General features: G+C 50.9%; 1 protein-coding gene across 6 annotated transcripts; it reads left to right on the top strand.

The window, feature by feature from the left end:
- Positions 1-2,080: 2,080 nt before the first annotated feature.
- Positions 2,081-27,177, top strand: LOC122363954. 6 transcript variants are annotated; one of them, XM_043333844.1, is made up of 9 exons: positions 2,159-2,202; positions 2,938-2,973; positions 19,552-19,806; positions 20,056-20,133; positions 21,329-22,370; positions 23,169-23,347; positions 24,040-24,237; positions 25,421-25,558; positions 25,876-27,177. In XM_043333844.1, exons 3-9 carry the CDS (start codon positions 19,606-19,608, stop codon positions 26,962-26,964), a joined length of 2,925 nt encoding a protein of 974 aa, XP_043189779.1. In that variant the 5' UTR covers positions 2,159-2,202; positions 2,938-2,973; positions 19,552-19,605; the 3' UTR covers positions 26,965-27,177. The 6 variants fall into 6 exon arrangements, with proteins under 6 accessions (XP_043189805.1, XP_043189779.1, XP_043189789.1 ...); XM_043333870.1 differs by lacking the exons at positions 2,159-2,202; positions 2,938-2,973 and adding an exon at positions 2,081-2,097; XM_043333854.1 differs by lacking the exons at positions 2,159-2,202; positions 2,938-2,973 and adding an exon at positions 2,705-2,753.

The raw sequence follows: 27,177 nt of genomic DNA, 5'->3' as shown, positions 1-27,177 counted from the left end.
GGACTAGAGCTGTAGAGCCGTGCTTGCTGCCACTTGCTCGCCCTGCTATCGCAGTCACAATGGTATGAGTCCTACATCGGAACAAAATCGATCGTATTTGGGCGCCACTGTGAATTCTGTAGTGCGGACGCCTGTCTGTCTCTGTCTATTGGCAGCTGACGCCTGAGCTGACCCCCAGACTCCTCTCCTGAGTGCTGGCTCAGCCCGACTGTCTGTCTTCAGCTGGCGCCTGGCTCCCCCGGCGATCGAGCAGATATCTGAGGGGACTCCAACCGGAAGATGAGATGAAAACCGCCGCCGAGACCGTCGGAGCGACGCCGGGTTCCGGATAGGAAGGGGATGGGGAGGGGGAGGGGAGCTGGATCTCCGGCGCCCGCTCTGTTATAGATCTGGCCATTTCTGAGCTCCACGTCGCCTCGCTCACCCTTCAGCCAAAAAAATCGTTATCTACTTATAGCCTCGTAAGACCAGCTTCTGGAAGCTTACTCGCGGCTCGTAGGGTCCAGGGGGCGAGACGCCGTCTTGTCCCCCTCTCCTTTTCTGTCGATATCTCCTAAAGTATTGCAGATATCGTCACCAAACATTCAGGACCCTTCCGGTCAGCCGGACTCCGCCACGGTCTCAGGACGGGAAGGGGGGGGGGGGGGCAGGGCCCACTCAAAACATTCACGCCCTTATGCATTAGGCTGCATTGATTACAGATGTGATTTTGAAGGTTCGGATCCCCGCATAACCCCCTTCCGTGGTGGAGTCCCTTCCCTGCGTCCGGGAATCAATTTTGCACATTGTGGCCTGGCCTCAGCTTTTTGCTCAAATGCCTACTGCAATCTACTTTGCAGCTTGCAACAAGTTATAGCTAGGAGCCAGTACACATTATCTAGCAAACGAAATAGAAGCCATCCTGTTAGTTGTTACAGTTACGATTACAAACAGGTGCATTTCACTCATCACTTTCGGCATCACTCAGCTTTTTTTTCAGCAGCGTGTGTCAAGCTCCTCGATTCATAATTAGTGGCAGCATTTTAGAATTCGGGTATATTCTTTACATGTATGACGCGTGTGTTACAAAATTTATTCACCATGGTTCTGTTTAAATTTTAAGGAATGCTGAGAACAAATGTGAAACAAATAATGTATATTTTGCTCAATTCATGCAAAATTCACATCTGGAAAAGCTCGTAAATGAATCTAAAGGCATTTTATTCTTATTGTTGTACATTATTCAGAAGCATAACCCAAAAATGAGCAACATTAAATGTCTTTGATTTCTAGTTGCTATAGAAACGATAAAGACATAAACAGTATTGGCCTGCTTACAAACAGAATCTAGTAACAAATGAAAGATATTCATATATGATATCAGTTTGAATGCACGTGGCGGCAGAGGTGGCGCACATATTTTTATTTTATTTGTTTTTCAGTGGTAGCAGCCAGGCCCATGTCGTCCCCTATCTCCCTGTGTGTCCAGGTGCACAGATGACGTCACACGAAGGGGCGGAGTCGGGGGTGGAGCCTGGCGCAACGGCCGCCATATTTGAATTTGTTTTATTAGAATGTAATCTACATTTTGGGTTTCAGTCAATTGTTATCGATAGTTTTATGAACGGTTAGCTGTAATATAAGTGATTTATCAAGAAAAAACACATATTCTGCTTGCAATTTCGATTTAAGTACGACCCGCGCCTAGATTCGAACGCACGATCTTTGGATTACGGCGCAAGCATCCTAACCACTACACTACCGCGGCGGCGCGGCGGCCGGCGGAAGGGAGGCTGCCGAGGCATGGGGGCTTTTTTACGCATTTTCGGAAAAACTAATGGGTTTAGTGAAAAACGCTTCCTAGATAATTCGAAGAAAAATGTCTCGGCTTTCCGATGATGCACTTAGTTTTGTGCTAGCTTTAGCAGAGTTTGCTCTACAGAGCTTTAAAAATCGCCCATTTGCATAGGACTTAAACGGGACTTTAAGACTTGCCCCCAGATGACGTCACGAGCTGACGTCACGATCAGGTAGAATCGCCGGACGACCCTACCTGGTATATAGGGCCTTGGTAGCAGCACTGTTGTTCTATATCAATATACCCTGGCAGCACTGGTGGTCTTGAACTTGAAAACACCACTGAGTTGGGATGTTTAAATATTTGAATAATCTTATTCTGTTTTTTCAGGTTTCAGTTTTTGACCCTCTCTTTTTATCAAGGCCCTATCAGTTGGGGAAACTACGAGGCAAATGTCAAAAAATGGATTGGTCAATAAATGGACTTTTGATGACCATATATGGGCATAAATGCGGCCCCCGCTACTAAGGGTGAAAAACGGTATAACAAGCCGGTATTTGCGGTATCGCGTCCACTTATTGGAGAGAAAAGGCTTCCATTTTTCACTAGGAATTAGTGTGATTTGATTAAATTCGGCGAATCGACTCGAAAATGGCGATAGGAAAACGGCTTTTCTGCAGGTTCTGGGCGTCACAATCAGCTAGCCATTCAATAAATGGATTGGTTTTATGAAAGAAAATTGTTAAAAGATTTAATTTAATTACAATAAACAAAAATATTTAATTCTGAAATAATAACTTAACTACAATTATAAAAACCATAAACAAAATAATAAAAATAATGACATTTTTAAACCACGGTACTGCTTACATTTTTTGGCTTGGCGCGTCTGTTTCAATCCGCCATATTTGCCAATCACGGTTTGACCTTGCGTTGTAACTCTGCGATTTAGAGCCGCCAGTTAATAATGTTCCGGGTGAGTGTAGGCCTTGTGTGGTTAAAAAACATTCTTATGCCTTATTTTTTCATTTGAATGCTAGAATTCGTTGAAAAGATGAAGTTGTCTGATTTTATGACCATATATGGTCATCGCCCCGCCCACTCCAGCCGCTGATTGGCTAATCCAATTTTTGTTTGGCTCCTCGTAGTTTCCCCAACTGCTATGCTTTTGTAAGGCCTTGTGCAGATTTCCAGAGGTAGGTATCAAAATCAAAATCTTCGTCTTGACAAATTCAAGGCAAATTATTGTATTGCTGCTTACAACCAGGATATGTGAATCAGTCGGGCGCACTATGGTATCGGCAGTCCATTTATAGAAACGTTTCTATTTTTGGAAGAAAGTTCCAAAAATGGAAACGCTAAAAACCAACTGTTCCAATAATGGAAACGCTCCGTTTCTATTTTCGGAAACGCAAGGAGCACATAAACCTGTTCGGTAGTTTCCGCAACAAATCATAGATTTCCGCATCAAACAAAGGCCACCAATCAAAAGACCGCATTTCGCTTCATAATTCCAACGTTGAACAGAAAAATCGGCTGTTGAACAGGCTTGCACGGTCCACTTCCTTTTGTAAACAATAGATTTTTTCATGATAGGTGAACTTTTATGTGTCATTAATGAAATATACCTCATCAGTAGGCGGAACTATGGTCAAGCGTACCCATTTTCGGGAACGCATTTTCGTTCCCATGTTTGGGAACGATAAATCCAAATATGGGAACGCCATGTAGGAATTATTTAAAACAAGAAAAAGAACCGTTAAATGACGTCCAAAAAATATAAAACGGTCGTGAACCGCCTGATATTTGTCTCAATATTGTTGGGAAAGAGTTTGATATTGTAAGGCCCATCGTAGTTTTAAATCGTTCCCCTATTTCTAAAGCAGTCCATCATCCGGGCCGCGAACCCAAATTTGGGAACGCTCTCGTACACTGGCGCTGCAAGCGTTCCTTATTATGGGAACGGCGTACCCAAAATTGGGAACGATTTCACCGACGCCTTTCAGGGGCTCTTTTCATTAACAAGCATCATGTCCAACGCCGCAAATTATTGTTAAGCAACAATCATCAGATGACCTTTCCGGCAAGACCGTCGCATGTTTCGCCCGGTCTTCTGCGCTTTTATTCCCGTCGATCTCGCAGCGGGCACGCCCCCCTCTGCAGGATTACGTAATTCACAACGCTCAGCGATGTTCAACAAGGTCTTCCATACCTATATCCACCGTCCGCGCCGAGGGTGGAGACATGTCAAGCACCTGTCTGTTTATCACCGATAGTTGACGAGCACAAGGAAGTATCCAAAAATGGGAACGCTGAATATGTTACACCCTCAAAACACCTAGTCCCATGGAAAATCTAGTTTTTTCCTTTCTTAATGAGTGTAAGTGGCAAAAGGCCTGGTAGGATGGGCACGAGGAATGATCGAAATCAGCATAAAAATTATAAATAAGCCACACAGAGCGACCTATATAAGAGAAATTCCCCCAAAACGATCATGCTTAGAAACACGGAAGACAAAAACCACGCTCATGACGCTCCTTATAAAACAATGCTAAACAGCTAGCATCCAAATAAAATATGTCTTTCCGGGCTGATAAAATACAGCTGAATAATTTTAAACCACTGAAACTGAGTTTACAACAGTAGTTCGGTAAAATCACTGACGTTCCACGCGGTCGTGCGCCCCGAGACCAAAAGTCAACAATATTACCTCAGGACTGTCCGCGTGTTCGCTTGCATATGTCAGCATCTGGTGTCGCTAGTATGAAACTTCATAACCAGGCGAAAATTATTATACTTGACCTCAAAATGTAAAAAACGCTTCATTTTCCTTTAAATTACATGTTAAATGTAGTATAACCCATGTTTTCACCATTCCGTCATTTCAAAAAAATCATTAAAAATATCATTCGACGGTCAATTTCCTTGTTCAACGGTCAGATTAAAGATAATTTTATAGAGATTTAGTAGATACTTAAATTAGCGTGCACTTTTTTGAGACGTGATGCACTAATGAGTTTTAGTGGGAGAACGGCCGAAAAATTACCTTCCGTTCTCATAAATGGGAACGCCCGTTCCCATATTTGGGAACTCCGTTCCCAAAAATGGGAACGTTCCTATATTTGGGTACTCATGACCATAGTTCCACCTACTGTCATGTTTTTGTGGAAAAATTTGATTTTCACTAGAATGGCAATTTTTTAATTGACAGACTTGCTGTCTGGTATTCATTAATATTTTACATTGCTGTAAAGCAAGCCCTGAATGGCGTGTTGGTGACCACGTGCGGAGATCGTCTTTCCGGCTTTGGAAGGCGGTAAGTTGGAAAATATTTCGTACAGATGCTTCTAAGTGGGCAAACTGAACTTCTGTTGTATTGACGCTCAATGCACTCAGATCAACCAGCAGCACAGAGCAACCAGCAGCACACCCGCGCACGACGCTCTCGCCGAGCCCACTGACCCAAGCTGACCGCCCCTCCCGAGCCGCCAATCGCCCCGGGCCGCAGTCACCGCACCAGCGCACGATCCTGACACGGGCGCGCCCAGGCCCGGCTGTTTTGGGGTGCATCGCCAACTATTTCACACCCCTCCCTGACCATCAGGGTCACAACACCACCGCTTGGGCGGGCGGCGGACACGCTGACTCCGCCTTAAAACAGGGACTGCCAATTCAGTCAGCCCAACTGATGACTGCGGTACTGACACACCCGAAGTTTCCGCCCGCGACACCGGCGGCTCCAACTGACCCACACCCACCGGCGTCATGGGCGCGGGTACATCAACATACAGTGGCAAGTCGGCGTCCTCGTCATGGCTCTCACTGCACCGTAGCGCCTGATCCACACAACGTCGCAGATCTTTTACATGTCGCGGAATACCATCTACCGTCACTACCTGTTGGGATACAATACCAGTGACAGTCCCCCGCCTCGACGGCTCTGTGCACCGCGTGCCGCCCCGTCTCACCCATACAATGTCCCCCACATTCAGCCCGACAGCCCCTCCAGGTGGGGGAGCTTCCGCTGCATTCGGCTCGGAATCGCATTCCGGCGCAGCTAACTCGCCACTCCCCGGCTGCACACAGTCTCGCACCACATAACGATACACACGGCCAGCGGGGCTATCGTCAGCATCTCCACCGTCACGCGGAGCCACATTATACAAATGTACTGCTTCGGCGACTGAGCACTGCTTTCTCGCGGCAATGACTTTAATTGTGCGGTGGTTGCGCTCAACGATACCGTTGCCGCTCGGTACATGGGCAGCTCTGAACCGCAGCGTCACATTCCACCGTGCAGCGAAAGACGCGAAATGACGGGCGCGGAACGCAGTATCATTATCGCACAAAATCTCCACAGGTGCACCCCGCTCATAAAACACCTCTTCCAGCTTCTGCACAACACTAGCTGAGTCCTCACGGCGGAGCAGTCGCCACAAACAGTACCGCGAAGGTCCACAGTCCACAATGGTCAGATAAGACTGACCACCAAAATGAGTCACATCAATGGCTAGTCGTCGCCAGGTTTCCGGCACCTCCAGCGTCCCATGTCGCCACTTCACTGGCGCCGGGTCGATTGCACGGCACACGTCACAGTTCTCCACAGCAGCCCGCGCCTGAGCTCGTGTGACCGCCGGCCCGATACACCGCCGCGCGAAATATAACGTTCGACGGACGCCGGGGTGACCGGCGCTGACGTGCACCTCGTCAACAGTGACAGCGCGCTCACCATGCTCTGCCACCATCCCCTCACCGACATCCACCGCCACCGCAGCACCGGCAGCCGGCACAGCCGCGGCCGCTGCACCCATACAGCCCGCTGTCTCAGCACCGGCAGCCGGCGCAGCCGCGGCCGCCGCCCCCACACAGTCCGCCGCCGCGGCACCGGCAGCCGGCACAGCCACGGCCGCCGCACCCACACAGTCCGCTGTCTCAGCACCGGCAGCCGGCCCAGCCGCGGCCGCCGCCCTCACACAGTCCGCCGCGACAGCCGGCCCAGCCACGGCCGCTGCACCCACACAGTCCGCCGGCCAGCCGGCCGCCGCCGGGCCGCCGCACATGCCGGAGTCCGCGCCCCCGGCCGACTCAGCCCCGCCGCTCAGCCACACCCTGGGCACACGCGTCAGAGCGTCCGCGTGATTTTCCGCTGAACGGACCAGCACCACGGACAGATTGAGGCCGAACTCGGCAGCCAACTGGCAGATTGTGTCCACACGGCGTCTGATAAGCATTTCACTGTGCGCCCTCGTACGGAGGCGAGCACGGCCAGTCAGTGCATTGCTCACCCATCTGTGCACAGAGGTCGAGTCCGTTCGCAGCTCGATCACGCGCATGTTCCATGCCACAGCCAGGTTCACACCTCGGATTGCAGCATCCAGTTCTGCCATGTTGATATGTGCGGACTCGTTTTTGCGCAGCCAGCATGCATCTTCGATGACGCTGCCGTCCGGCAGCTCCACGACGACGCCCGCGGCCAGCGAACTAGCGTCAGTCCACACCACGACCCGCTCACCCTCCACACACCACACTCCACGAGCAGGATCATCAGTGGCCAGCCGGGTCGAGATAGCGTCCATCAGCTCAGAGATAGTCGAGTCTTCGATGACGTCATCCCAGCCGATTGTCGCCTCGTTCACCCGGCGCTTCAACCACGCCACCGCGGGACGCAGCCACCCGCAGACCGGCAGATGGGCGACGAGACGCCCGCACCACGAGAACACAGCCCGCCGCGTCACACGGGCCGGCGGGTCACCAACCGCGTTATCCCGCGACCAGCGGAGCGTGTCACCACCGTCACCCCCCGGTCGCACCCGCAAACCCAGTAGACGGGCCCCGTCAGCTGCCCGCTCTGGCGGCTTACATTCTAGCCCGTACTCAGCAAAGTGCTCAATTACCCTGTCCGCACTAGCGACATCCTCATCAACAAGCAAATCATCAACGTAGGGAAGCACCGCTCGCTGAACATTCGGGTCCTGCTCTAACACAGTGCGAACCACAGCCTTCATCACTTGGGGACTGACGTTAAGTCCGAAACCTAAGCGCGTCAAGCAGTACCGCCGCCCCTTCACAACCACAGTTTGAAAGGGCCACAGCTGCTGATGGACATGGAGCTGTAGATACGCCTTCCGCAGATCGACCACCGCCACTTTCGTGCCATGACGCCGCCACTTTCGCAACACGTCCGCACACACATCACTGTCTGCGGTATGGGCGGTTACAAAGTCATTAAGTTCTCGAAAGTCCATGACAGGACGCACTTTTGATTTGTTTTTCTGCTGGACGGCTAAGAGCGGTACCAGCCCTCTCGGGGGTCCATGCTGCTGCTCGTCATGCGGCACCAGCCAGCCCCTCTCGATCCAATCGTCCAGCTCCGCGTCGTACTCGTCTCTCGCCGCCGGCGGCACCGCGTACTCAGCAACCGAATTACTGAGACAATCAGGAATCCGTCCACCGTCCCATTTCCACGCCACTGTCCAGCGCCGCGACTCCGAGTCAAACTGCACACTGAAGTCCGGTGCATCTACCACCAATGGTGCCCGAGCGCCAGCAGCACAAAACCGGGCCTCGCTCGGCGACAGCACGGTCACTCCTCCCAGCGCACCAATCCCAGACATGCCGAGCACCATGTCAGCACCGAGCGGCCGCTGGTCCACCACCAACGCCTCCAGCACGGCGCGCCGACCAGTCGGCGTCTCAACCTCCACACTGCCGACCCCGCGACAGAGAAGGGATCCACCGCTGATAGTAGTGACATCGACCCGCCGCGGACGCCACCGAGCACAAAACGGCGCACAGATGATGGTGTCCGTGCTGCCCGTGTCGATCAGTGCCCGGCAGATCCTGCCGTCCACCCTCAGCTGCATGACTGGTAGAGCGCCGCTCAGGGCTGCCTCGGAGAGGACACCGGCGCTGGCGCGTCCTCCCCTGCTTCGTTTCCCCTCAGACGGCGAGGACAGGTGGCAGCGAGGTGTCCCGGCTGCCCACAGGTCCAGCAGCACCGCGGCCCGATCAGTCTCCGATCCCGCGGCGGCTGCCGCCCTGGTGTTGGCTGATTTCGCTGCGCCGCGGCAGCGGATGCAGAGGCACGCTCGTCACTGAGAAGCGCTCGAGCCCTCGTTAGCACGCTGGCCAAATCCAGTCCTTCAGCCCGAGACCCTGCTCGGAGCGCCTGGCGCACGGCTTCCGGCAGGCCGGCCACGAAGGCGCAGCACAGTCCACGCTCCGGCATGCCTCCGAATAGCGCCGCCAGACGTCTGAGGTCCGCTAAAAATACATCTGCGGCCTCGCCCGGTCGCAGACGACGCACAGAGAATGCTTCATAGGCTGCGTGCTCGTCCATTGCGAATGCGGTGAACAAAGCGTCACGCACTGCGTCCAGGGAGCCGCGACTAGCATCCGGAAGCTGTGACCAGACAGCGAATGCACCACCAGTGAGCCGAAGCGGCAAGACGGACATCACAGGCACACCGCGCAGCTGGCACAGAAGCTCAGTCCGCTGAAGCCACTCCACAACGTCCGGCGTCCCGCTGAACTCGGGAATTAGGCGTGCATCGAATGGTGGTCCTGCAGTAACGGCTGATGCCACAGACGGCGGCGTCGGGGCCCCGGGCGACATCACAGGGGTCGCCCCCAAAGCAGGAACGCACGCCGTCCCACCAGAAGTCGCGATGGCAGCGACGGTGCTTCTCGAAGATGACATAGCTGTAGATGTTGCACCGCAGCTCATGTTGCCGAAATAGCTTGTTGTATTGACGCTCAATGCACTCAGATCAACCAGCAGCACAGAGCAACCAGCAGCACACCCGCGCACGACGCTCTCGCCGAGCCCACTGACCCAAGCTGACCGCCCCTCCCGAGCCGCCAATCGCCCCGGGCCGCAGTCACCGCACCAGCGCACGATCCTGACACGGGCGCGCCCAGGCCCGGCTGTTTTGGGGTGCATCGCCAACTATTTCACAACTTCTTAGCACCCATTTAACTTACGAATGTGTGAAAGTTGGTATAATGTATGTAAATAATTGCATTAAAGGTCTGATATGTTACTGCTTGTCTGAAGCGATCCAAGCTGTCGTCCAGTTTAAACGATTCAATTATATGAAAAAGCGATGACAAGGTGTTATAAACAATTTCTATGGATAGGGAAATGCTCAAACTGTACTAATTGCCCACTTTGCACCGTATTAGCATAGTGTAATAAATAACAAGTGAAGACACTTCACCAATGTATAATGCAAACTCATGTAACAACTTTTCTTCAGCTGGGAGTGGGCTATGCAGCTACTCACGCTGCAGTATGACGTAATAAAACGTCATAAAACGTCACTCCCTAAATCATTGAACGTTATCCTCAGCCTACATCATCGTCTTCCATGCCCCGTCATGATGGATTTTTTAATTGACTTAGATATGAAAACCCACGTTTTTTATTCCACTAAATGAAGGTAAATAATCCCAGTCTCTTACAGAATGCCTTGGTACACACAAAATCAGAGGACATCGATGTGCCACAGCCCGATGAAAGTCCTACTCGATCTAACTGCGCTCTAACATGCTGAACATCGTATCAGCATTCACTCTTATTATATATTATTCCGTAACGTTACTTTCGAGAACCCACTGTTTTTATTGCATATATGGTCGCTTACTGAATGCATTATGACAGAACCGGTATGAAAATATTCAAAAAACAGAGGACATCATAACACCACCGGCTCCTAAAAAGTGTAGGGTATTTTGACAACGTCTCTAAAACATAAACCATTTTGATCGGTCCTTTGATTGACATAGACTCGAGAACCCATGTTTTTTATTGCATTTAATGAAAGAAAATAATCGCATTTTCTTATAAAATGCGTGAAAATATTCAAAATCAGAGGACATCGAAGTGCCACAGCCCGATGAAAGTGCTCTTCGATCTAACTGCGCTCCAACATGCTGAACATCGTATCAGCATTCACTCTATTCCGTAACGTTACTCTCGAGAACCCACTGTTTTTATTGCATATATGGTCGCTTACTGAATGCAATTTGACAGAACCGGTATGAAAATATTCAAAAACAGAGGACATCATAAGACCACCGGCTCCTAAAAAGTGTAGGGTATTTTGACAACGTCTATAAAACATAACCCATTTTGATCGGTCCCTTGATTGACGTAGACTCGAGAACCCATGTTTTTTATTGCATTTAATGAAAGAAAATAATCGCATTTTCTTATAAAATGCGTGAAAATATTCAAAATCAAAGGACATCGAAGTGCCACAGCCCGATGAAAGTGCTCTTCGATCTAACTGCGCTCTAACATGCTGAACATCGTATCAGCATTCACTCTATTCCGTAACGTTACTCTCGAGAACCCACTGTTTTTATTGCATGTATGGTCGCTTACTGAATGCATTGTGATAGAACCGGTATGAAAATATTCAAAAACAGAGGACATCATAACACCACCGGCTCCTAAAAAGTGTAGGGTATTTTGACAACGTCTCTAAAACATAACCCATTTTGATCGGTCCTATGAATGACATAGACTCGAGAACCCATGTTTTTTATTGCATTTAATGAAAGAAAATAATCGCATTTTCTTATAAAATGCGTGAAAATATTCAAAATCAGAGGACATCGATGTGCCACAGGGGCGGTCGCAGACTTGGAGTTTGGGGGGGGGCCAACTTGGCAAAGGGGCCCCTGCGCTGACCCGGGGGGCCCGGTGCTAGCTTAAAGGGGCCCACGGGCGTAGTGCACGGGTGCAGAAATCCAGGCCATGGCCGGTGAAGCGGGGGGGGGGGGGGGTAGGGAGCGGCACCCGAGCGGAGGCTCAATGCGAGCTTTGAGGGTGTACCATGTCGAAAAGGTACCGATAAGTGCATTTTGAAGCATTGATATTGTCAATAATTCACGCAACTGTGAATGGATTACCGCAAAAGTAAAGGCGGCTTAGGCGGCTAACTTTGCCATTTTCTAAGATCATCGTGCTAAAACTTTTGACAGTGGGTCATCGGTATCTGTTCACTGTTCAATCACATGTGATCCGTTTCATCTTTTTTTTTTACTTGGGCACAAATGTAAGTTTTGAAGATCATAACAGTAGCAAATGCTTCGAAAGATGGATAGTGGGCAAAATATCCTAAATTTGTCGTGCTGCATGGAAAGTAGTGTTGCTGGGAACAGGGGGTTTTGTTCCAGATTGTTGTGGATGCAGAATACATTGTCTGCACACACTGCAGAATTATTGTTGGTGCAACTGCGCCCACTGCACCCATGGTTCCTACACTTATGGGCCCATCGATAGCGCTTCGGCGATACCTATCGCCTAGAGGCTGCAATGGGGCCCTTAGAGTACGGTGTCAGACCCCCCAGAGGCAGGCGTTGGACCCAAGGGTCAGCGAAGGGCCTCAAAGGCCCAGGTAGGGCCCTAGAGGCTGATGTGAGCCTTCAGAGGCAAGTGCATGACCCCCGAAGGTAAGGCATGAGACCCCCAGAGAACATAACAGGGCCATCATTGGCCGGTGTAGAGACCTCATAGGCCAGTTTGGGGCCCCTCAGAGGCTAGTGTGGTGCCTCAGGTGTCGGTATGAGGCACTTAAAGACCGTAATGGGTCTTCAGAAGCCGGCATCGATCCTTCAGAAGCCAGTACGGGGCCCTCAGAGGCACATAAGGGTCAGTTTGGGTCCCAGAGACAGAAATGGGACCATCAGAGGCCGATGTGGGACTTTTAAAGGCTGGTTTGGGCCCTTAGGGGCCAGCACAGGGCCTGCAAAGGGCAGTTTGAGACCATCAGAGACCGAATTGGGCACTCAGAGGCCAATGTGGGCCCTTACAGGCCAGCATGGAGCCCACAGAGGTTAGCGTGGGGGCCCTAAAAGACCGACATGAGCCGGCGTTGGACCCAGAGGCCAGTAGAGGGCCCTCAAAGGCCAAGATGGGCTCTCAGAGGCCGATGCGGGCCCTTAGAGGCCGGCATCGTGTCTTCAGAAGCTCGTGCGGGGCCCTCAGAGGCTAAGGTGGGTCCTTACAGGCCAGCACGGGCCCTCAGAGGTCAGTGTGGGGCCCTAGAAGACCGGCATAGGCCGGCGTTGGACCCCAGACAGAAGGCCCTCATAGGCCACGATGGGCCCTCAGAAGCCGATGCTGACCCTTAGAGGCCGGCATCGGGTCTTCAGAATTCAGTGCGGGGGAGGGCCCTCAGAGGCTAATGTGGGCCCTTACAGGCCAGCATGGGGCCCTCAGAGGTCAGAATGGGACCCTAAAAGACTGGCATTGGCCGGCGTTGGACCCCAGAGGCCAGTAGAGGGCCCTCGAAGGTCAAGATGGGCCCTCAGAGGCCGATGCGGGCCCTTAGAGGCCGGCATCGGGTCTTCAGAATTCAGTGCGGGGCCCATAGAGACTAATGTGTGTCCTTACAGGCCAGCATGGGGCCCTCAGAGGTCAGTGTGGGGCCCTAAAAGACCGGCATGGGCCGGCATTGGACCCCAGAGGCCAGCGGAGGGCCCTCAAAGGCCAAGGTGGGCCCTCAAAGGCCAAGATGGGCCCTCAGACGCCGATGCGGGTCGGCCGGCATTGGGTCTTCAGAATCCGGTGCGGGGGCCCTCAGAGGCTAATGTGGGTCCTTACAGGCCAGCATGGGCCCTTAGAGGTCAGTTTGGGGCCCTAAAAGGCCGGCATGGGCCGGCATTGGAACCCAGAAACCAGCGGAGGGCCCTCAAAGGCCAAGATGGGCCCCCAGAGGCCGATGCGGGCTCTTAGAGGCCGACATCGGGTCTTCAGAATCCAGCGCAGGGCCCTCAGAGACAATTATTAAAGGCTGGTCTTGGGACTCGAGAGACAGAAATGAGGCCACCAGATGCCGGTGTGAGACTCTCAGACGCCGGCTGGGCCCCTAAGGCCGGTTTAGGGGCCCTCAAAGGCCAGTGGAGGGCCCTCAGAGGTCAATGTGGGTCCTCAGCGGTCAATGTGGACGCATGACCGCCACTGAAGGGCCCTCAGAGGTCCGTGTAGGACCCTCAAAGACTGGTATGAGAGCTGTTAATAGCTGGCGTGGGTTTCTCGAGCCTCGTGACAATCGAATACGGGCCAGGGCCCCATACGGCCATGGGGGCCCATCGGTTGTTTGGGGGGGGGGCCAAATGATATGATGGCCCCCCCTGATTTGCCTTTGGGGGGGGCCATGGCCCTGATGGCCCCCCCCCCCTGCGACCGCCACTGATGTGCCACAGCCCGATGAAAGTGCTACTCGATCTAACTGCGCTCCAACATGCTGAACATCGTATCAGCATTCACTCTATTCCGTAGCGTTACTCTCGAGAACCCACTGTTTTTATTGCATGTATGGTCGCTTACTGAATGCAATTTGACAGAACCGATATGAAAATATTCAAAAATAGAGGACACCATAACAGTACCAGCCCCTAAAAGTGTAGAGTATTTAAACAAAGTGTATTATACGAGTCATTTTGATCGGTCTTTTCCTTCACTTTGACTTGAGAACCTATGCTTTTTATTGCGCGAAATGAATGAGAGTCATCGCATGTTCATTGTTCCTATTGAATGCATTATAATATGCAAAATCAGGGGACATCGATGCGTTTCAGCCCGGTGAAATGCCCAGTTGATGAATAGCTGTTTGGCCCATTTTAGCACTGCGTCGGCATTTACACAGCTTCCGAACGATATGCCTGATAAGAGAACATGAATTCTTATTGCGAGCTGTGGGGCCTGTCCCTGTGTTCATACGCTACCTATACCCATTCTGGCATAAAGAAGACATTCTTAGCTTGTAAAGATGTGTAGTAAAAATAGGTTTTTGGTCTTCTCATTATGTTTAAGTGATATTTCATTTCAAGTTGCGTGTAAAGGGATTTATGTTCAGTGTTTTGTAGAAAATAAGGGTGAATTAGCTGTTAAAACCAACACTTATATAACTACAAGCTTGGATAGTAGTTTCTTGGGTTAGAAGTTTTCACTACAGGGATGAAACTTTTGCACTACAATGACGAAAACGTCATCAATCGTCATCAGATATCGTTGATTTTCTGAGAGAGCACTTCCGGCAGAAGAAAACGCATTACACAAAATAATCGAAGTGTCTTCACTTGTTATTTATTACACTATGGTATTAGTTCAGTAGGCCTTCAGTTAGTGCCTGTGTAAGGCCCATTGAATAATGCTTTATGAAGCACAGTTTCCATTTTTGGAACAAATGACGAATTTTAACTCATGTTGTACATACAGCTCACAGATGCAGTAGGTTATATGTATTTCAACTCTTATTTGCATTTAATGTTTTTAGAAGCACTTTCTGCCTTTCTCATTTCTAATAATCCACGAGAAGGTTGGAAAAGGTGCACGCTCCGACAGCATGAAATGCGAACCGGAGCTTCTGAACCGGCCTGGGCCCTGTTTCACCGGTGATAGCAGCACGCTGCTCTCAAATTGCGCGAGCTGACGTAATGTGATGACGTCATACTGCTGACGTAAGGGGCAATTCTGGCGCACGATTGCCGCAATATTGTTTTACGTCATCAGCTAAATGTTCGAAGTTAATGTCCAAATTTTTCCTAAACCCAACTTCTTTTAAATACATCATATTGAAAAAAATATATCTCAAAAATATATTTACTATCATGACTGCGTAAACTCTTACTTTTAGGCTCATACGTCACTTAATGCCGCCGCCAAGGTCGCGGCAATCGTGCGCCGGAACTACCCATTACGACAACAGTATGGCGTCACGACATGACGTCAGCTCGCGAAACGTGATAGCAGCTTGCTGCTATCACCGGTGAAACAGGGCCCTGATTAGGCCGAAGTTTAACTCCAACCTTACTTATAAAGCCTTGCTTTTCTTGGGAAGCCGAACCAGAGTCCGTTAACCGCAATTCAGGGCACATCGCGACGCTTACTGCAGTCACGCATGCATGCTTGCAACAGTTAAAATATGTTAAAATGTGGGTTTCGTAAGCAGTAGCAGCTTAGTAGGCAAGACGGTTGGACAGTTCTGGGGTTTATGTAGGTGCCTACAAATTGGGGACTTTCCCCAGAAGACACATTTTCGTAAGCATTATTGTACCAACATCGGCTTTCGGGCACTATGCCCAAGCAATTGGAGGACCATTCATACGAAATTTAGATGCAAAGGGAAATCACCCACATCGGAACATGTACCGGCATCAATAGCTAGGCAATTACTTAGAGGGCGTGGGGTAGACAGGCCCACATATCAATAATATGGTGCTTATGCCTTTTCCTGTGTTGGCTCATAGTTTCCATTTTTGGAACCTTCCGTTTCCAAAAATGGAACGTTGACAAGGGTTTGCGTCAGGGCATCAGATTCGCCATTTGCGTACGAAAATATTGTTGGATTTTACTGTTTTGGGAGAAAACATATCGACAAAAAGACACGCCAGCTGAAAAGATTGCTATTAACTTAAGAAATAAAGAAATATGCCTGCTTAAAAATTGGCGTTTCCAATTTTGGAACTGGCGTTTCCATAAATGGAACAAAGTGCCTTCCAAATTTGGAAACGTTTCCTTTAATAGATACGTATCTATAAATGGACTGCTGATACCATAGTGCGCCCGACTGGAATTTAGTGAAATGAACAACATCAACATAATCCAACCAGTCCAAACCTGATCTCAAAACCGGCTTTGCATCCTATCAGTATTTCAGTCACACTTACTATACGATGTCTCTGATTCAGCCCACCGGCATTACCTAGTGTATTTCTGTAATACACACATTTTCTATAAAGGAACTTGCAGGTATTTATAAGGAAACCATCATCCAATCAATCTTAATCAGAGGCCAGTTTTACCAACAGAAAAATAGCCGCCTGCCAGAATTTTTCGCCCAAAGACCGCCTCGCATACTCGCATACAGAGGGTAAACAGTAAAGCTGTATCTGCTTACCTTACATGCCCATCAGCTTTATACTCTGTATGTGAAGCGGTCTTTAGGCAAAACAATTCTGGCAGGGCAGGTGGCTATTCTCCTATTGATAAAACTGGCCTCAGATTGACAATTTTCAGCCCAAGCCAATTGCCTAATAATCTTACCATGATCTCATTCAAGCCACTGCATGTTCTGTTGTCAACAGTACTGTTTGGTTTGGTCAATTTCATTCCTGACATTTCTTGTCATCTGGTGCCTGGTGGTCAACTGCACTGACCACATGGATTTGACCAATCTGAGGCCAAGAAATAACAGCAAGCTATCAAATTTTGCTGCAAAATGTTGTTATGCAAATTATAGCAAGTTGTAACTTGTAATGCTTCTCAACTCGACTAAATATGGATGTCAACACTGAAGGTGAAGATATCCAGCTCGACAGCATCATCATCACAGACAAAATGGTACCTAATGGGCAAGCTTCTTGGCTCCAAAAATCCATGGACCATGGAGGTTTGGGAGACACCCTTAAGACTGGAAGCTGGGTTGTGACACCAATATTCAAGAAAGGCGACAGAAGTCTTCCTGGAAATTACCGAACTGTCAGCTTGGCTCCAGTGTCTTGCAAGAGAAGGAACTATCACTGCCATGGGCGTCGGGCCAGCTCCCCAAAAACCAGCATCGTTTCAGGGCAAAGAGATCCTGCATCGCTCAACTCCTAGAGGTTCTAGAAGAGTGGACGAAGACTCAATAATAATGACTCGCCCGAAGCCTGTACCTCAATTTTCGAAAGGCGATTATGTGCCCCATGCCCCCACCAACGCTTCCTGAACAAGATGAGAGCACGAGAAAGCGGAGTACGGGCAAAGTGCTTGACTAGATCTAGTCATTTTCGACAGAACAGCACCAGCAGGTCAGCATCAGAGGACAGCGATCACCGCGGTCCCTAGTGTGGAGCGGGGTTCCTCAGGGATCTGTGCTGTGGCCAACACTTTTCATTGGGAACGTAAACGACATGCCCAGCGTTGTTGACTGCTCAATTAAGATATTCGCCGACGACACCAAGCTGTACTGGAGGGTTCAAACCGCTTATGACACAAGACTCCTACAGAACGATCTGGATGCCATCATCGAGTGGTCCCAAACCTGGCAGCTACCGTTTAATGAAGACAAGTGCACTGTTCTCCACATCGGCAGCCGCAACCCGGGATGGACTTACACGCTCAACGGCCTTCCGATACAGAACCGGAGAGAGATCTTGAGGTATACGACAACGACCTGAAATTCAGAAAACAGGCAGCAAGTGCCGTAGCAGCAAAGACATCACAAGTATTGGCTTTGATACGCAAGTCATTCCAAGCCACCAACTGCGACACTCCCCCTGCTATTCAACTCTCTCGTTAGACCCCATCTCGAGTGCGACTGTTGCATTTGGGGCCACTTCTCTGATGCTCAACAAAAGGCTTTCGAGCAGCTGCAGAGACGTACCTACCACGAAACTTGTTCCGGACATAAGGCATCGGCCATACGGCTGATGCTCCTGGATCTCCCCTCTCTGTACCTACTACAGACGACGATGCGGACTGCGGAGGCTACGTACCCAGGTGCTACACGGAGAGGTAGATGTACACCAATAGGACTTCTTCGTCCCAACTCTGAACTGGAGAACAGTAGGACAGGCGCGGATACAAGGGGGGGGCCATGGGGGCCATGGCCCCCCCCTTGGCCGATTTTTTTTCAAAAATAAAATAAAAAGTTAAAAAGTTAAAAAGCTGAAAAGGGGGCCTCCTGAAAATAAACTGGCCGAAATCCGATGAGTTTTTTTTTTTACCTACCCACTTAGTTATTTCTTAGAAGACTAGCTGAGAAGACTTCTTTGTTAGAAGATTGGTAAAGCTTTTCATAACTTGGAGGTCTCTTATACTCACAGAGATGACCACTTTTACAGGGCCTCCTAACCTGCACAGAGGGCCTCCAAGCCTGCACAGATGTTGAGATGTTGCCTGAACAGCTAGATAAGCTCAATAGACGCAGTTTTTTTTGGGGGGGGGGGGCCCAACAAGTGGGAAGATGGGGCCTCCAACAGGTGGGATTATGGGGGGGGCCTCCTGGTTTCTAATGGCCCCTCCCTTGGAGATTTTCTGGATCCGCCCCTGCAGTAGGACACCCTCGGAAGATGTGCAAGGAAGAACGTGGGCCAAAAGACATGACTGCTTCAGCACGAAAGTGATAACGACTGGAACTCTTTCCCCTCTAAGGTCGTCCTTGCTCCTCCCTTGGGCCTGTTTGGACGCGCCTGGATGCCCACTGGGATGGGATGAGGGATCCGATACTGAGCTCCCGATTGACGCACTGCGCACTGCTCTAAACACTGCTCGATGAGAACGGGACCATCAGACCAAGTGGCCTACACAACTCCCGGAATGCGTCGTGCCGCAGGGGTTGGCAACCTACGGCCCGCGACCGTCTGACGCCTGGCCCTCGGCCGTCATCAGCAACTAGTGTTGTGTTCCGGGCCCGGCCCGTGGTTTAATTCACCAAATCTCTATCTGGTATGACCAGAGGTCGAATTATCCATAAGGATTTCATTCGGCCATCATTTATTGTAAGGACTATTTTATTGTAAGGAGGCCTCAAACTGTTTTCTCAAACTAAAATCAAAATATTATGTAATGTGACACATCCTTGGGAGCATTACAGCTCTTGCACAGCATTACAGCTACTTTTTGGAATGTGATAAATGTGCACTGTATTACAAAAGTTGGCATTACATCACAGCAGCTGATGTGCAAGCCCACTGCAAAAAAAAAAACAAATATGTCAGGTTAAGCCTACCTTTATAGTCAATGAGATGTAACAATGTGACTTTCTTATTTGTTTCAGATTTCATTAGTCGCGGCTCATCTCGAACAAGTGCATGACAAAGATTGAGAGGTCATGGCTTCCCAATATGATATCCCTTGGTATATGCTGAAGGGACTTGATCCGACCAATACAGAAACATGTACGCTGAAAGGGTCGGTGACGACGGGCATGGAGCCCAGTGCCCGTGATGAGATAGCAGTCAAACTGAGAAGTGTCGCCTACATCGCCCGTGGCCGGGTCTTTTTTGACGTGAAAATAGACCAAATCAGTGAGGTATGTACACGCACGACCGTGAATATCGGGGCTTAAATGACTGATGTTCCAAAGTTAAGTTATAATAACTCCATATCAGCTATAAGAATACTAATAGTGCATGTCCTAATAGTGCATAGCTAAGTATTTGCAATGGTTAATTTAATCTTTACGCGGTTATAGTACATTAGGCACATATCATACGTTAAACAGGTTTATGGTGTACAAATTTAAGTTGTGATGCCCACCGACTGTTTTTTGACGTTTCAGGCATTGAAACTACGCTCACTGGACCACGTTCATGTTCTGGTCGTTGTCAACCCGAAGTTTGGCTTCGTGAAGAATAAGGTGAACCTTGATATTCCAAGGAATTCGCTTCTGTTTTTCCTTACCATTTGTGTCAGTGGTGTTATTCAAAGTGTCATTTTAAGTTTTTTTAATTGGAAAAAAATGTGTCATGCTCTTGTTTCGTTTACCACATGCCGAGATATCCCTTTAACATTAGCACGTGCATTTGGGAAATGGCTTCGGCCCGCCTCGGCTAATGTTGAAGGTATTTGGGAAACGATTCGGCCCTAGGGCTTTTTGATTTTCCCAGACAAAATTTTACTGAATATTCTAAGCGGAAGAACCAATTCCAAAGAAGATATTTACGGATTGTGTGTTCACTAACAGCAACAGCAGAAGTGAGCAAAATTAAGTGACTGCGTTTTCACTTACTTTTCTGTCAACGTAATTCAACTAAACAAGGGTATAGGTATCGGTCAAATGCCAATGTATTTATTGCTGCAGAACATGGTCAGCGAACTGATTATTACACTTATTACAACATAATGCACGCAAAAAACGAACATTTTAAATGCGCGAAGCATCTTAACAAGCCACAATGAAACATTTGATATTGCTCCAGCTGGGATCCAAGACGCGTTTGATTAAGCGGTTCACCCAATTTTCAGTTTTCCTCACGGTTTCCTCACTCCTGCTGGAAGTGGACTCCATATCTTTATTCTAACTTCTGACGCTTCACAATCTTCATCCTCAGCCTTTTCAAACCCTAAATAAGGGGGAAGTAGGAAATTTCATCTGTCATACTCAACGCGGCCCAATAATGAAAAACACAAAAAGATAATCACGGTGACTATAAATATGATCATAGTATTAATATAATATTAACACAATATTAAGAATATAATAATATATATCAAATGAATATGATATTAACTGTTGCGCCGGTACGGCATGTGGTAAACCTCTTCCCAACCTTGGGCTGTGAAAATGCAATTTTATTCACCTCGGTTTTTGGCTAAGGACCTCGTGCCTACCGGCACTCGGTCCTCCGCACAAAAACCTCGGTGAATAAAACGCATTTTCCCAGCCCCGGTCGGGAATATATATTCCCAATTTAAAGCAAAGACAAGTTGCCGCTCGCTTTTGGGCGATGAGCTAGTACATCACTGCAGGTGCCACCTCCATAGACAGTGGAGTGAGCCGACCGTTCCACGACCCTCGGTGACCGATCCTGACCCCGGCCTCCTCCCTGCAGGAGACCTGTCTGCGCCGGCTGCGGCTGCTGCCCCGCGAGCTGGACTGGAAGAAGGCCCTCTCTGTTTGGCAGAGCGTGAGCGGTTTCCAGGGCGAGCCCCACACCCGACGCCCGGACGACCAGCTGGAGGCGATAGAAATACCGGTCGCCGCCGCCCCCGGCCCCGGTCCCGAGCCCAAACCTGCCGACCCGCTGCTAGACTTCGTGGACAGTATGCGTCAGCCGGTGAAGGGGACTCGGCCGGAGGACTCTGGATCGGTGGACGAGGGGAAGGGCGAGCCGGCCTCGCAGTCAGACGCCCAGACGCAGAATGGTGAGGGCGGCGCGCAGGGGACGGCCGAGACGGCAGCGGGAGACGCTCCGGCTCCAGCCACCACGGAGGACCCGCCAGGCACTGCTGCTGAGGCAGAGAAGGACGCTGTCGTGGAAAAGAAAGCTGAGGTGACCCCTGAAGGGTCTGACGCTGCGGCGGCTGGTGCGAAGGATAGTGCCGTGGAAGGCGAGCCTGCTACTGAGGCCATGGAGACTGAGCCTGCAAACGTCGACACTCCCAGCACCGCCAGCACCGAGCAGGAGCCCTCTAAACCGGCCGACGCAGCGGCTAGTGAGAAGGTCCCTGTGAAGGAGAAGCCGGTTGATTCGCCGATGGAGACGAGCGCGCCGCCTACGGAGACTGGAGCCGCCGACGCGGCGCCAGAGGACGCAACGGAGCCTGCCGCGGCTACTCAAGACGCTCCTGAACCCGCCGCTGCTAATCAAGACGCTCCTGAACCCTCCGCTGCTTCTCAGGACGCCGCGGAGCCAGCCGCTGCTCAGGACGCCGACGTCTCGGCTCCGCCGCCGCGTGTGGCGCCCCCTCCCCCGCCAGAGGGTGCCGTGTCGTTCCGCGCTACCTGCTACCGGGCCGGCGGCGGAAAGCAGGGGCACGCGTTCAGCTCCAACGAGGGCGCGCAGAACTTTGGCGGCGCCGTCCAGGAGCTGTTCAACTGGAAGGTACAGATGAAGGGCTACGACCTGGAGGTCATCCTCGACGTGGACTTTGGTGAGTTTGGGCAGAAATGGATGGTTGGAAGGTATAGTTTGATCGGCTTAAATGGATGACTGGTCAGTACTGCCAATCAACCAACAAACCTCGAAGTAAGCCATAGGAACCTTTTGAGCGGATAGGTACTGGTATTTTTCTGTGTAATACACCATGGGCTACTTTTTGAAATATTTTATCAAGCATCCCCCTCTTCTATCTTGATCTGCAAAATACGGATTAGTGTTGTGCTTACTTGTTGAGTTTAAGTCGGGTGCTACTCGACTGGTAGCTGGTCGAATTCAAAATTTATTAATAAAGTTTGTTTGATATTTAATGGAATAACCTTCTGTTCAAAATTCTAAAAATTGCCAAAAGTTACCAAAAACACTTGAATATATTTCGGAGGCGTTCCTTCATCGGTTCAAGTGATAAACATTTATATCAATGTTAATCACTTGAATAAATGATTAATCACAGATATAAATGTTTATCACTTGAACCGATGAAGGAACGCCTCCGAAATATATTCAAGTGTTTTTGGTAACGTTTGGCAATTTTTAGAATTTTGAACAGAAGGTTATTCCATTAAATATATTACATATAATGCTGTTCACCAGAGTGCTTCGTCATTTGATTGCAAAGTTTGTTTGAATTTAATCAATCGCAGTCAAGTATTCGCGCAGACTCCTGTTTCCTGGCTGTGTCCCTCCTCTTCTTACAGTCTCTCAATATTTGTATCCAGACGGTAGATTGCCTCCGTAGTCCGTGTCCCACTGGCCGGCCTTCTCTGACCTTGTTTTTGCTCGTTTACCGCAGATATGGTGAGCGTCGGCCTGTCGCTGACTCCTCGGGCGCTGTTCTACCGTAACCTGGCCAAGACGGGTCCCACGTCGCTGCGCTCCACCGTGTGCTACGGCTTGCTGATGATGGCCAAGCCGCAGCCCTACGAGGTCGTCGTAGACCCCATGTGCGGCGGAGGGTCCATCTCACTCGAGGTAGGTCTGACGGACCAAGGGGGATGCTGGGAGCTGGCGCACGAGGTACCGTGGGCGCATCGTTAGAATTGATACTATGCATATAGCTGTCTCCTATGCTACCAATACCATGGTCAGCACAACAGCGTAACCGATCTCATTGCATTTTTTTTGGGGGGGGGAGGGTTCCTGCTTTGTTACTTGTTTTTCATAAAAAGTGCTTCTAATCGGCACGTCATTTGTTCTTCGCCGAAGAAAGATTTTGTCTTGCGAAACTTACTGTCCAATTTGGGCTCTATTGCTCCTAGTTCTGTCTTAAACGCTTTTGCACACTAGCATATGCCAAAGGCCGAAGGCCAGAGACGATTTCATCTGATTTTCGTGATTGAAACAAATGTATTAGACCAATTTTATATATTTTTAAAGGGTTCTAGGTACTTCTAGGTAACTTTATTGCAATCCAAAACGTCTCTTTCAATCGTGTGCGTCTTTACTTTACTCTATTGACAAGTCCATGCGTTCCTGCACTGCTCGACAGCAGCGCCCCTCTACCGCCGCTGGCTCCGGCTGGCTCACGTCAGTGGCGCCCCAAGCGGCCGACTCTCCAACTCAGCCGCTCTCACCGCGTTATGTGCAGCTACTGCGGCGAACGGTTTAGGCTGCCTCGCGACTGTCCTGTTCCGCTCACAGCGCTCCTCTTTCTGGTCTGACAGGGCGCCCAGGCGTTCCCCGGTACCTTCCACATCTGCGGCGACAACTATCCGGACGCCGCGCCGCGCGTGCTGCTGAATCGCGAGTTCAGCGCGCGCCAGCTCAGCCCCACCGCCCAGCTGCCACTGGACGTGCTCACCTGGGACTGCACCCGGCTGCCGCTGCGTGACGCCTGCGCTGACGTCATCGTCTCCGATCTGGTGGGTTATGTGCAGCTGGTGAGTGCCGCCGAATCGGCCGCCTCACCGCAGCCGCCGCCGCTGCGGCCACGGCGCACGCCCAGCCCAACGCAGTCGCTGTTGTGCTGCGGCGGCGGGGGTCTGGGCAGGGAGCCTCACTCAGCTCAGGAGCGCGTGGTTTATAAACGCGAGTTTCTTTTTACTTTAAGAAGTTTCACATTTTTTCCTTATTTAGTTATTTAGTTCCTTCTTTAGTTCCTTAAAAAGAGTTGAATCGCGAGTGCGACATTCCAAATCGGGGCTCACTCAGCTCATATGACGACTGGCGTGGCTGTGCGAACTTGTGTTGAGGCTCGTCATCGCGGGGGTGATATGGTGCAAAATCTAGTGCGCAGATCGGTCTCGTGCGGCGCGAGGTCGCCCGCGGCCCAGTTTTCGCGATAGCGGGTTATGTGCGGCTACTAGCTAGCACGGTTTCGGCTGGCATTGTCGAGTTGCGGCGCTGTTTTTTGCGAGCCCGTGAGCACGGACGACGCTGATTGGCTGTCGTTTGATGACGTCAGCGGCTTACGGACTGGCCAAGGTCAACAGCACAAACACTGCCTGGCTGGGGCGGACGGACACGGTATGAGCAGCTACTGGCGGCAGCGACTTAGGCTGACTCCAGACTCGATTTTGTACGATGTGTCACCGGGAACGGACCCACTCTCACGCACTACTAGAGGGCGGGGTAGGGCCAGGGGAGACATGGCTGTACGGACTTATTAAATGCTTGGCCAAAGGCAGGCATGACAACAGGGATCATATTCTACAGTAAGGGTCAACAAGTATCCTTAAGTGGATCCATGCTTTTGGTTCTTTTTTCTATCTAGGTTATTTTTTTAGCATGGAACGGGGACCAGCATGCTTTCATAGTTCATTTGGCTCTCTTCCTATGGGTTTTTGACCAAAGCATAAATTCTGATGGACTTAGTTTCTATGTTGGGGCTTTGTTGTCCTTTTTTGTCATTACAGTTACTTCAGGCTGATTGGTAAATCCCATGCAGTGCTGCGACGCTGTTTCAACGTCACACGGGAATGCTATTATTTGGCTTGTTCGTTCAAGTGCTCCTCTGCTCGATGTGTTCGCACGTTTAACTATCAAGGAAGCTGTAACTGTTGTCCCACTGTGGCCTTTGCTGTGACCGCTGTGTTCTTCTACCAGCCATTCGGGAAGCGGCTGGGCTCCAAGTTCGACAACCGCACCCTGTACCCGGCCTGTATGGAGGAGATGGCTCGCATCTGCACCCCACGCTACGGCCGAGCCGTGCTGCTCACCCAGGACAGACGCACCATGGAGAAGGTGGGTAGACGATGGGGATCAACCGCGTGAGTGGACGGACGCGCTGCGTTAAAAAAAAAACTAGTACAAATCATGGAGATTCATGTCTCGTTTATTGCGTGCCTTATGTCTCATCATATTTTGCATAGCCAACGACAACTAATGATAAATTGGTGGTTAATACGGTTACATATGGATTGCATTGGTTGGCAGTCTCTTAGGCTGGGACGTTGATGCGCCGTGAGCTTGTCATTCGGTACACCATTGAGCGTGGACGTTTGTAGTAGATTCACGTGTGGCGTCGTCGCTGACTGCTGTCTCCGTCTCTCCCTCACCAGACCCTTCAGCTGGGCCGCATCAAGAGTCTCTGGCGATGCCGGGCCTCGCCCTACGTCAACATAGGCGGCCTGGAGGGGATCGCCTACTTCCTGCAACGTTCAGACATGGTGCGTCGCCGCCGGCCACCGCAGGCGCCGGTTGCTGCCGCCCTCCGCCGGGCCCCGCCGCAGTCAGAAGCTACACCAGCAGCGCCGAGCGGCAGCCCGACTGAGACGGAGCCGGAGACAGGCACAGCCGGCTCACCGGCCACTGCACAGTCCGGGGATGCGCCTTCGGTAGAGAGTGAGGCGGGATCTCAGTCGGCCTGCAAGGAGGCGGCGGTTGAGACGGAGAAGATTAATCGTGAGACTCTGAAGACTGTTGTCATCCCACCTGAGGCAGCGTCAGGGGAGCCGCCTGGTGAGACGATAACGGCAAAGGAGAGGGCTCCGGAGGTGGCCACAGACTTAGCGAAGACGGCAGAGCCAGTAGCTGCCCCGTCTGCGAAGTCAGAAGATTCGTCAGCTCAGCCGTCCCCAAAGTCAGAGGTTCCGATAGATGAACCGTCTTCGAAGACAGGAGACGCGGCAGTTGAGCCGTCCCCCAAGTCAGAGGATCCGATAGATGAGCCATCTTCAAAGTCAGAAGACCCAACAGTCGAGCCGTCCACAAAGTCAGAGGAAGCGGCAGTCGGGTCGTCCCCAAAGTCAGGCGAGCCAGCAGATGCTTCACCCTTGAAGTTGGAAGACCCGGCGGCTGAGCCTTCCCTGACGGTGGCGGAAGTGGGCGAACCGGCGACTGCCAAGGTGCCCCCGGAGACGGGCGATGCTTCGGAGCTACCTCAGTCAGCGACACACCAGACTGAGTCCGCCGCCAGTGTCTGCTCGGAGGCGACACCCACTGAGAAGTCACCCGCTCCAGTTTCGTCGGAGTCGGTACCTGAGGCAGATACACAAACGCCAGCGGCGGAAAGTTCCGAGGCGACGCCCGCGGCGTCTCCGGCCAAGGTGACGCCGGGCTCACCCGCTGCAGCGGAGTCGGTCGTCACGGGGGCTGAGCGCACGGAGCCGGCGCCGGCGCCCCCGCCCGCCGATACCCCGGCGGAGTGATGACCCGCGCCCACCAGTCGGCGATCCGCCTGGTTGGGGCTTCCGCCCAACGGCCTCGCTTGTTAGCTGTGACGGAGCTTCCATGTGATAACCAAGTGGTTCTTTGTATGATTTGTTCAGTCGAGATAAGTCGTTCCTGTTGGGAGATGTGTGGGTATTTTGAATAGCCAAGGATCTCTTCCGATGTCAAATACAAGTTGCTCGTTATTTTCA

The sequence above is a fragment of the Amphibalanus amphitrite genome, unplaced genomic scaffold, assembly GCF_019059575.1.
Source record: "Amphibalanus amphitrite isolate SeventyFive unplaced genomic scaffold, NRLGWU_Aamphi_draft 000027F_arrow, whole genome shotgun sequence".
In the NCBI taxonomy this organism is placed as follows: Eukaryota; Metazoa; Arthropoda; class Thecostraca; order Balanomorpha; family Balanidae; genus Amphibalanus; species Amphibalanus amphitrite.
This window is presented reverse-complemented; position numbering and strand designations above follow the sequence as displayed.

Excerpts from the sequence above, each read along its gene's own strand:
- LOC122363954 (XM_043333870.1), top strand. The coding sequence starts at position 19,606 with ATGGCTTCCCAATATGATATCCCTTGGTATATGCTGAAGGGACTTGAT. Across the intron at positions 19,807-20,055 it reads AAATAGACCAAATCAGTGAG|GCATTGAAACTACGCTCACT; the intron begins GTATGTACACGC and ends TTGACGTTTCAG. Across the intron at positions 24,238-25,420 it reads ACGTCATCGTCTCCGATCTG|CCATTCGGGAAGCGGCTGGG; the intron begins GTGGGTTATGTG and ends TTCTTCTACCAG.